Source organism: Gekko japonicus, unplaced genomic scaffold (genome assembly GCF_001447785.1).
Source record: "Gekko japonicus isolate JY-2015 unplaced genomic scaffold, Gekko_japonicus_V1.1 scaffold2779, whole genome shotgun sequence".
NCBI lineage: Eukaryota > Metazoa > Chordata > Lepidosauria > Squamata > Gekkonidae > Gekko > Gekko japonicus.
In genome coordinates this window covers 134454-146034 of record NW_015168739.1, presented here as the reverse complement: position 1 = coordinate 146034, position 11581 = coordinate 134454, and the positions used below count along the sequence as shown (strand labels likewise).

Below are 11581 nucleotides of genomic sequence, written 5' to 3'. Positions count from 1 at the left end.
CCCTTACGAAGAGAGCTGGAGGAGATGCTCTGGAAATCTTCTCATAACAAGTAATAAACTAACACATAAGCTTAGAAAGACAGGATCTCACAAAGTATATTGTTTATTAACAGGTTTTTTCCCATTACTAACTGCAGTCTAACAGGGTAATGATCTCCTACTCTTGGGTTTTTAGTTTAGTGTGGGTTACTTTTCTTTCTCCTTAGTTATAGTTCCCCTTCCCTTCGTTTCTTTGTAGTTTATGTAGTATTATAAAAAATTAAAAAATCCCCTCCGGGGGTCTTAAAAAAAAGTGCACTAGAGAACTGACCTAGCTTGAACACCTAAACAATAGACTACTAGGATCCTGAAAGGGACCTATTGAACAGGAGTTATCTTGTAAATAGCCTACCACCGGGAGTGTGTATGTGTTGGGTGCGGTGTTTTGCACATATTTAAGCAGGGCTCCGGTCCTGTTAGAGTTTTCTTAGAGTGTAGTTGAAATCATTAATAAACTATGAGCCCTCAACGCGTCTGAACCCAGTATATTTCAGGTGGGTATTTCATTCTTTAGCGAAGCCAGTGGGTTTCCAGGCCTCTGTAATTCCTCGCAGCCAGGCAGGCCTTGGAAGGTTGGAAGAGGTCCACTCCCTCTGCCTCGGATTCCCGCAGAGCAATTACTAAGAAATTGTTCTGTGATGTCATATGGCTACTGCCAAAAGTATGTTGGTCATCATATGAGATCACCCTATTTAAATCATTCTTCATGCTCACCTGTTTCAGTGCTTTCTGCTGTGGGGAAATATGTGCTCCATCTCATCACAGTTCTGACAATCGCCCCCTTTATCCAAGGACATAAGCATCATTACCAACAAACTCCACATAGTGCTGTGCCATTCCAAGACTGACCAACAGGGCAAAGGTACCTTAATCATGTTGTCTCAGCCCCTTCCTGGTAGCCCTTGCCCAGTAAAAAGTGCCAGCCCTTACATTTCTATCCAGCCGCCTGTCCTGGGTGCATTCTTTATTCACGCCAGTGGGTCCTGCCTATCTAGATATCAATTTCCAAGTATTTTGCGAAAATATTCAGAAGGTTTGATGCTCCCCTTGTCATAATTTGGCACCCCCTCTTTTCATATTGGTGCGGCTACCATTCCTTTAAGTTGGACCTCACAGCCACAAGAATCCAGGCCATCGGCCTCTGACACTCAGCTGCCTTTCACTCTTACATTCATCCGCACTTGGCTTAATGTTTGTCTTATCTTAATCTATACAGGTCAGCTCAGAACAGTTTGGATTGTAGGGCACAGTATTGTTTATTGGGCTGGTCAGTACACTGCCTTCTCTGGTTGGGGGAATTGCTGGGCCTTAGCAAGGATCTCCGTGTCACCTGGTTGGGCCAGAGGGGAATGTGTTGGGCTTCCCTGTTGTAAATGGTGTCATAGCAGGTTTTTGATCATGGCCTACCTGATGCCTTAATTATTCAGCTGGGAGAGAATGATTTATCTGCTATGAAGGGATCTGAATTATGGAACATGTTAAGTCTCTCGCTTAACAAAGCAGTTGGAGAGTGATTCAGCAAGAACACAACTTTATTCTTCAACTCGAACACAACTCCAACACGGATCAAAATCTGATAGCCAGAACAGCCTTTACATTGCAGCTGTCCTGCTTTTAAACATTCCCGGCTAATGTAGCCACACCCACTGTACAAATACCAATCAATAAGGTTGTTCACATAAGGACCAATCATGGATGTTCCCGCTCAGGGAACTTGCTTGAAAGTGATTGGTTAGGCGCTTCCTGGGCATGTAACACAATTGGATGGATTTGGATAATAGCCCAGGACGAAGCTTTACGTTAGATGTTTCACAACATATCATGCATTCAAGGCAGCTTTGAATACACTACAGCACACTATCTCTTTGGATCTTCTCATGGCAAACCTTCCCCTGACCAGATTATTCTGGTCAGAACTTTGGGAATACTGGAATTGGAGACCAGTTATCAACCCAAAGAGAGTGGGCTTAGCAAGAAGGAAGGTCTGTATTTTTATTTATTTATTTATTTGTTTGTTTTATTTATCCTTGGATTTATATCCTGCCCTACCTCGAAGGCTCAGGGCGGCTGACAAGGGCACAATGTGCCAAGATTATAACAATAAAACACACAGTATAAAACAATAAAATCCAATAACAAATTTAGAATACAAATGTAAACAAAGATGGGTAGATCTTAAACCCAGCGGTAGCTTCCTGAAATCTATCATCCACTTCGTGCCAGGGGCGCCTCGCCCCCCAGTGGGATCCAAACAATCGTGCTGATAGTACGACAGTGCATAGAAGGCAATGGTGCAATAGTAGTGGCGGTGGCTCCTACTCAAAGGCCTGGCAGAAGAGCTCCGTCTTGCAGGCCCTGCGGAACTGAGAAAGGTCCCGCAGGGCCCGGATCTCCTCCGGGAGCTCCTTCCACCAGGTAGGAGCCGCCACCAAAAATGCCCTGGTCCTGGTCGCCGCAAATTTAACATCTCTGGGGCCTGGAATTTCCAGGAGATGTCAACTCCCCGACCATAGTCCCCTTGGGAAAACATATGGAGAAAGGCAGTCCCTCAGGTAGGCTGGACCCTGGCCATAAAGGGCTTTAAAGGTCAGAACCAGCACTTTGAAGCGAATCCGGTATGCTATCGGCAGCCAGTGCAGTGCTTTCAGCACAGGCTAAATATGGTCCCTCCTCGAGAGACCCATCAACAGCCTGGCTGCAGCATTCTGCACTAGCTGCAGCCTCCGGATTTGCGACAAAGGCAGCCCCATGTAGAGAGCATTATAGTAGTCTAGCCTTGAGGTAACCATCGCATGGATCACCATGGCCAGGTCCTCATGGCTAAGGTAGGGGACCAACTACCGAGCCAGCCAAAGATGATAAACGGCCGCCCTGGCAGTGGCTGCCACCTGGGCCTCCATCGTTAAAGAGGAGTCCAGGTGCACACCCAAACTCCTAACCTCTGATGCTGGTACCAAAGGCACCCCATCAAAGGTCGGGAGAGGGAGCCCCAGCCCTGAGCTGATCCGACTCAGGCCCAGGACCTCCGTCTTTGCCGGGCTTAGTTTCAACCGGCTCAGCCTGAGCCAACCAGCCACAGCCTGTAACGCCCAATGCAGGTCATCGGGGGCAGAGTCTGACCAGCCGCCTAGCATCAGATAGAACTGGGTGTCATCGGCATATTGATGGCACCCAAGCCCACAGCTCCGGGCAATCTGGGCAAGGGGGCGCATGTAGATGTTAAACAACATCGGGGACAGCGCAGCCCCCTGAGGCACCCCGCTCTCAAGGGGATGTCTCCGGGACTGCTGGTCCCCTATCGCCACCCTTTGTCCCCGACCATGGAGAAAAGAGGCAAACCATTGAAGGGCAAGCCCCTGAATCCCGGTGTCGGCGAGGTGGTGGGTCAGCAACTGGTGATAGACCGTATAAAAAGCGGCCGACAGATCTAACAACACCAGTGCTGCCACACCGCCTCGATCCAGGTGCCTACGGAGATCGTCAGTCAAGGCGACCAGCACCGTCTCCATCCCATGACCCGGGCGAAAGCCAGACTGGTAGGGATTGAGGACGGAAGCATGGCAAACCTTCCCCTCACCAGATTATTTTGTTCAGAACTTTGGGAGTACTGGAATTGGAGACCAGTTATCAACCCAAAGAGAGTGGGCTTAGCAAGAAGGAAGGTCTGTATATGCACAGGAAATGTCACCATAGGTTTGGAAGTTTCCATTATCAAACACGTGGGCATTTCTTTTTGGCAGGAGTCTTTGTACAGAGGGGACGGGGTTCACCTTTCCAAATGGGGAATGGACATCTGGCTGTTCAGCATACAGGATGCTCTGCTTTGTTGGTTTCATGCTTAGGAGCCTTAATGGGAGCGAGGGAGGGCTTCCCCCCTCCAGTGGTGGTTTTTGAGCATCTGGGCAGATCCTTTGGGGGGAGACGGGTCTGCATGTCCACCTCCCCCTTTGGGGACTCCTTTAAGGGGTCTTGCAAGTTGAGCAGTTATCACAGTGGGAAACAAATGCTGTGCTGAGCAACTGTGACTGGGACATCATCCAGGAAATCTTGTCAGTTTTCCTATGTTTTAATGTGATATTTGACCTCTGAAAATCCATCTGCGAGGGTTTGCTTTTGAAAACCACTTGGAACATGCTATTAAAATGCTGTGGCTGTACTCCTTAACAGGACAGAAATTAGGAGCACATTACATCAGTGCTGTGGGGTCTTAATTAGCTTCCCCCAACTGGATATCGTTCAGAATAGTGGCCATAGGCTATAAATTGGGGTATTACATCATCCTTCTCAATCGCAGTTCCAAAGATGAACTTGAAGAGCTTCCTACCACCTATTTTATATGTCAGCTTAAAATCAAGGGCACACAGAGCTGCTATTGCATTACTGCAGTCTGCTCCACACTTCTTGAAAACTTTCTCCTTGGAAGTTCATCAGAGTCTGAGTCCAAGCACAGTCTGGAAGCAATGACGATCCTTTCCATTTTGGTAGCAATCTGGTGGGTAGGCTTAAGTAAACAGGAGTTTGTGGGTTTTTTTAGTCACTATATTTTTATTAGTTTTCTTTTTTTGTCACTATATTTTTATTAGCTTTTTTAGCCACCATGAATTATGATGCCTTCGTTTTCATGGCTGATGTAGTGAACACTCCAAAAACTTCTTATTTTAAGAGTAAGAGCATCAATGGCTGCCCAGAGCAGACCAAGTTATTACAGAGCATATATACAGGTTTTGAGGGGCCCAATCCTTAATAACAATTAAAAAAACAACATAATAACAGACAAAAACAATATCAGGCATCAAAATAGAGTAAGACAAATTACAAAACCTGTTAAATGCCAACAAATCCAATGTGTTTAGATTTGATAATGCTTTTGAGCTTGAGGCCCAGAGCAAATGGCCCTCCTGACCGCCCCCCCCCCATTGGCCCTGCCTCAGCCTTCTTAATTCTTATGAAATTTCATTCTGCTACTTACATAGCATCTTAGTCACTGACTTCCTGGAGGGTCTTTGAACATTCATTCCCATTTCATCTGTTTCCAGAGTCCGATCTCCTTTCAGCTGGCAATAGAGGGACAAAAAGTTAAGATAAAGCTTAGAAACAATGCATCAGGAACAAAACAAGTGACATTTTTGAAATCTGAGTGAAAGTAAGGTTTCTTCTATCTTGTCTTTGTGATTCACTAGTTATGAGACTTCTGCCATATGACATGCTATGCATTAAACAAGAAAAATTACATCATGTATTCCAGGCCTCTTTGGAAAACCCTCATGAAGTAATATATATAAAAAAATGAAGAGTGGGATATTCTACTTATATAGGTACCTTATAAAAATGTAAGAGAAGCCATGTTGGATCAGGCCAATGGTCCATCCAGTCCAACACTCTGTGTCACATGGTGGTCAAAACCCAGATGCCATCAGGAGGTCCACCAGCAAGGCCAGAACTCCAGAAGCCCTCCCACTGTTGTTGCCCAAGCACCAAGAGTACAGAGCCTCACTGCCACAGACATAGTGTTCCATCTATACCTTGTAGCTAATAACCACTGATGGACCTCTGCTCCATATGTTTATCTAATCCCGTCTTTGAAGCTATCTATGCTTGTAGCCACCACCACTTCTTGTTGCAGGAAATTCCATGTGTTAATTACTCTTTAGGTGTCACTTGTTTTGTTCCTGATGCATTGTTTCTAAGCTTAGCTTCCAAAATCTGAGTGTTCTGGTCACAGCATTCTGGCTTACAGACTGTAGCAACTGTAACTTCTGGACACTCTTCAAGGGCAGCTCCACACATGGCACATTGCAGTAGTCTAATCTAATTACCAGGGTACACACCACAGTGGCGGTATCTTTTATATCCAGGAGTGCTGCAGCTGGCTTACAAACTGAAGCTGGGAAAGGTGGCCCTGGCTACTACTTGTCCACCAGGTGGGCCAGGTCCAGCAGTACCCCCAAGCTACAAACCCACTCCTTTAGGGGGAGTGTAACCCAATGCAGAACAGGAGCTATCTCTGTTCCTTAGTTAACCCCCCCCCAATAGCCGATTAACTTTCATTCATCCCAAAACTGCCTCTAGGCTCCTGTTCATGGTTTCTACAACCTTGCTGGGATCTGCTGGAAGCATGAGATAGAGCTCAGAGTCATCTGTATATTGGTGGCAACTCAGCTCAAATCTTTGGATGACCTCTCCCAGCACCTTTACACAGATGTTGAAAAGCACAAGGAATTAGATAGAACCTTGTGGAACCCCATAGGCCAGAGGGCAGAGCCATCAGAAAGCATTGTATTTTTCTAATGTGCACAGCTGTTCTATGTGCTTACAAGTTCCACAAAGCAATAAACACAGTAGCAGGCCAAACAGATAAACCTACTACAGTCCACAGATATCTATTCTGCTGTGAGCACAAAGCAAAAAATTTAAAGAGCGTATAACTCAAGCAGATAAAAGTACTATAGTTTCCACTTTTATTCACATGTAACACACACATTATTAGGCCTGTGTGGTTGTTTTGTTTTTTCTTAGTTATTGATTTATATATATTGTGTGGGTGTCAGTGAGAAAAATCAGATATAATTTTAAAATGAACAATTTGAATAAATAAATGTTATTAAGCCATTAAGGGTTTAGCATTCAAGATTTAGAACACGTTCTGAAAAACAGTGCATCCATTTTACAGAAGGCAAACACTCAGACTACATCTCCAGTTCAAAAGCGAATTGCCAAATTCATACCATGAAAAAAACAAACTCTTGGCATTTTGTGTTGATGGACAGGACAACAGACTTGGTAGCAGAACTGGCAGGTAGCCTGTGACTATAACCACCCCATCTAGGAATGAAGGGCCCTGAGAATAGAGAGAAGGAGAAGGAAAACTACCAATGGTTACCTGTCCTCCCAAACCGCTCTTCTCCCTCACCTCCTCACCTTCTCCAGGCTGGATCTAGACTAAATAACCCAAGGAGAAAAACAAACTACAGGCTGATGCTGTCTATCCCTGTTGCTGTCCTCCAAGCATCCATTGGCACAATGTGCATGGAGGCTGCCTGTTTTCTGACCTGATCAGGGACTACAGAGCATACAGCATGAATAAACAAGTGGAGTGGGGCAGGAATGAAAGGCACAATCTGCTAGCCCTCTCCATGTTCATTATCTATGACATCAGAATGTATTTTTTAAAAAGACTATTAGGGCTTCCACTGGATAGTACTAATAAGAACCCATTTTGGGATGCTGTTTAGAGATGAGTGCTGGCAATTTCCCCCATTAGCCACCACTTAAGGGCCCATATAGCTTAGCTAGACATGTCTAAGTCCCACTGAAACTGCTGCACTAAAGGCCATGCACAGTTCAGTGCATATTTACCTTAAGTACATACTTCAAAATAATTTCCTTCATAATCAACAGAATGGACTTTTAAATAAATATGCAAAGGCTTGACTAAGTGCCATAAGGGTGCTATCCTGACATCAGCTCAGATTCCATTGTAACATCCACTCTGACTTTATCCAGCACGGTTGCATTCTTAAATAGGATGCACTATAAATACAAACAGCTGTGCCCAGAGGGGGAAAAGGAGGATTTTAGAAAATCTGTTCGTAAATGCTAAATGCCATAGGGTTAATTATGATTATGTCTTGAGTATCTCAGTACTACATAGCATAGAGAAGCATTTTGTTTTGTGTTGTTTTTCAAGTATATTGCTGTGTCACAACGATAAATACTGTGTCGCTGTTGCTAGGATAAATATTGCTGTGACAGAAAAATAGCCTCTGAACTGTTCAAGCAGATTTTGCATACATTAGTTGTTTTGCTTGTTACAGTCCTATATGTATAAAAATGAATTAAAACACTTTTATATGGAATAGATTCCTCAGTAGAAGAATCTGATAGGCTGATAAATGACAGCAGTGATTTTATATTGACCATAATTAAAAAGCTCCTAAACAGTTGATATGGTGCAATAAATCATAAAGCATAAAATGGAAGAAAAATGAAGGCAAAACCCAGAGAAGTAGCAAGAAATGTCTATTGTGCTGCCAGCAAGGGGTCTTATCTCTATTTCTTCTTGGACATGAAGTGACACTTTAGTATACATCAGTGTTTCTCAGTCTAGAGAACTCTTGGAGTATGCAAGGGTAATCCAGTGAGTCCATGAATTTTTTTGCAAAGAGAAAGGGTCACCCCGCAAGCTAACACAGACTGCTGTCACACACGTTAGATAATCCACTTTCAATCCACTTTTAATGCACTTTCCAACTGGATTTTGCCAGTTCACACAGTAAAATCCAGTTGGAAAGTGCACTGAAAGTGGATTGCAAGTGGATTATTTAGTGTGTGTGACATCAGCCACAGTATATTTTCTGGCAATGGAAGAAGAGACTCTTCTTTGGGGAATGGAGACAGAATCAGATCCCCCTTTCTGATGTATGGGAGCTCACAGAGATATTGTTGTCTCCTATCACCTAGTTTTCAGATCACCTCACAACACTGTGTAGAAAACCCCCCAAAACATCCTGACTACTTGCTGAGCTCTAATTGTTTATTGATAGGGGATTCTGTTAACAGCACCAAGGAACTACAGTCCTAGTCAAGTCATCACAATTACTTCCTGTATAAAACTGAACTGGTTTTAGTCTATTTCCAATGTAGTGGATATTACCATAAAGATGGTGAGATGACACTCTGCATCCATATTCAAATGAATACTAGACATTTTGGTTTTGTAGGATGCTAGGGTTTTTTTTGGTCTAATTCTATGAACAGCTCAGACATCTCTTCCAGGATTCTTCCCACTCTTGTTCAGCAAGCCATTGGCTAGAAGTTAGTAACCAATAAGGAAATATCTTGCTCTTTCTAGTACAAAGTTCCTTCCAGTCAAGGAGCAAATCTGAAGAATTTAGGTCAGGGCCCGTTGAGCTGTGGCATTACGAAATCAGCTGCTTCAGAGACCGAACCTTGTAGCCTAGGTGCAAACCATGTAACATTGCATTTAAATGTTTATTTAAATGTCACTGAGCAGAGAGACTGGGTGGCTCAGAGCTCTGAGTCCACCTACACCCAAATCCCAGCAGCAGCCTTGGAAACACCAAGAGGGGCCCTCCAAAGCTTAACAGGCATTGCTGGCCACCAGTCACAGAGTTCCCGTTCTGCTCTATGGTCTCATAATGCTATATATTCAGTCAGCTCAGCCATTTCATCATTCCCTTGGAAGTGGGGAAGGGGAGCAAAAGGGATCAATGAATTGGCTTCCAGCCATGTCAGCCGAACAGCAAACAGGCTCACCTGCCCTGCTGTTAGGTTTAAATGGCTAAGGGCCCTTTCATCGGTCCCCCCTGCTTGGAAGCAGGAAGGGAGAACAAAACACCTGCCTGGTTATTAGGGAAAGAAGAAGAAGAAGAAGAAGAAGAAGAAGAAGAAGAAGAAGAAGAAGAAGAAGAAGAAGAAGAAGAAGAAGAAGAAGAAGAAGAAGAAGAGGAGGAGGAGGAGGAGGAGGAGGAGGAGATTGGATTCATACCCCACCCTTCATTACCCAAGGGAGTCTCAGAACGGCTTACAAACTCCTTCCCCTCCCCACAACAGACACCCTGTGAGGTAGGTGGGGCTGAGAGATCTCTGACAGAAACTGCTCTTTTTCAAGAATAGCTGCATCAGAACTATGGCTTGCCCAAGGTCATCCAGCAGGTGCAAGTGAAGGACTGGGGAATCAAGCCCAGTTCTCCCAGATTAGAGCCTGTGTACTTATCCACTACACCAAACTGTTCAAATGCCTCCTGAACTCGCTAAGTCATGCTGCAATTCACAAAGTGCTGCGATTCACAAAGTGAACTCAAGGCATTTAAAGTTGAAATGTTTAAATGCTTTCTGAACTCCATTATAAAAGCTGAAATGCCTTCTGAACTCCATTATACCCCATGGGGATGGTTCCCATAGGGTATAGTTAAGCCAAATATTTACCCAAATCCCAATATAATACTGATATTAGGATTTGGGCATATTCATGAAATACTGATATTTCTCACATCCAAGAGACCTGAAACAGAAAAATACCATTTTTTTTGCACACCTCTATAATTAACTTTTATTAGCTTCCTCACTGTCTTTATGTTTCTGTATTTATATGTTTTATTTGTTTAAAATATTTTACATATTTTATCTGTATGGGTTTGATTGTTTACCACCTTAGGATCAACAGTGTGGAGTTAAAAGCATTGTAAATAAATAAATCAGTGTACAAATGTGCATGCATTCATACCTGTCCCTTACTGCAATAATAATTTGAATGAACACTTTGCTACCTGGTAACTTTATAAATACACAGGTTAGTAAGAATAAGCCCCCTGGAATATTTATTGTTGTTGTTGTTATGTTTGCATAAACTGGCATAAGGACAAACAAGGGCATAGACTTTCCAGTTTTCGAGGGGGGAGGCCGGGGCTGGGTCAGAGGCATTGCTGTGCTAGGTCCTTAAAAGATCCATGGCCCAGTGACATCATAGGCATCTCAAGCCTCCCCCATTGTTTCCAATGGACAATCTTGTCATTCCTTTTATACATCCCAGTTAGTTGTCTCTTTGAAACTGTACCACATCATTTTAAGTAACAGCAAAATGAAGAGCATGAGCACGTACAGAGTGTATATTTTTTGCCAATGTTGCACACAGGGCAAAAGGAAATTTTAAAAGGCTTCTGATCTGTATACCAATCAGGATAATGCTGTGTGGCATAAATATGAGTTAAGTGTTAAGTGTTCTCCCTGGATGGTGTACATATCAAGAACATACCTGTTACCATTTCCCTCTCTTCCTGCTCACCACCCAGGGAAACAGAAACCCTGTTCACATATTACAGTGAACATATGTACATCATGCATGGACATATGTTGTTAGAAAGAGGTAATAAACTTTTGAATTACAAATAAAAGCAGCCTGCCTGCATCCTTCCCCCCCAGCCCCAATGGCTCAGAAAAAAAATCCTCTACATAAAACTCTGGAGAACCACTGCCAGTCTGAGTAGACAATGCTGACAATGATGGACTGATGGTAGAGAGAACATGCTTTGTGTGCCAAAGGATAAAGGTTTAAAGCTAGGGGGTCTAAGAGAACAGGTGTTGGAAAGGATCTTTCTCTTTCTGAATCTCTAGAGATCACCTGCATCAGAGCAGACCATGCTGAAGTAGATGGACCAATGGCATGAAGACCAGTGTGGATTGAGGAGACCTATATTCAGATCTACATACTGAGACAGATTCGAGTCCAGTAGCAAATTAGAAACCAACAAGAGTTTCAGGGAACAAACTTCCAAGAGTCAAAGCTCCCTTCATTAGTCTGGGTAATATTGCCATTGTTGTGAGGTCAATATAAGGGAAGGGAAACTGGAGGAAGGGTGGGATAAAGAGGGGATTGACAGATAACATGTGAGCAGAGTCCATTGTGATGGAAGAGGAGTTTACAGAAAACATTCGATTCAACAGCCCACGGCACAGCCGTTGGGCTGGGGGAGCGCCTTTGCCTCCCTGCTGGATGAGGCAGGCTGGGGGTTTGGCGCCAAAT

The 11581-nt window shown here is 43.9% G+C and overlaps 1 protein-coding gene across 1 annotated transcript in view; it reads right to left on the bottom strand.

Annotated features, from left to right (window-relative positions):
* The window catches only part of NMUR2 (neuromedin U receptor 2), a 31728-nt gene that overhangs the window by 11142 nt on the left and 9005 nt on the right, over positions 1 to 11581 (bottom strand). Inside the window, exon 2 of the mRNA XM_015415620.1 lies at positions 5009 to 5093. Coding sequence (XP_015271106.1) covers positions 5009 to 5093 — 85 coding nt within the window. The remainder of the gene's footprint in view (positions 1 to 5008; positions 5094 to 11581) is intronic.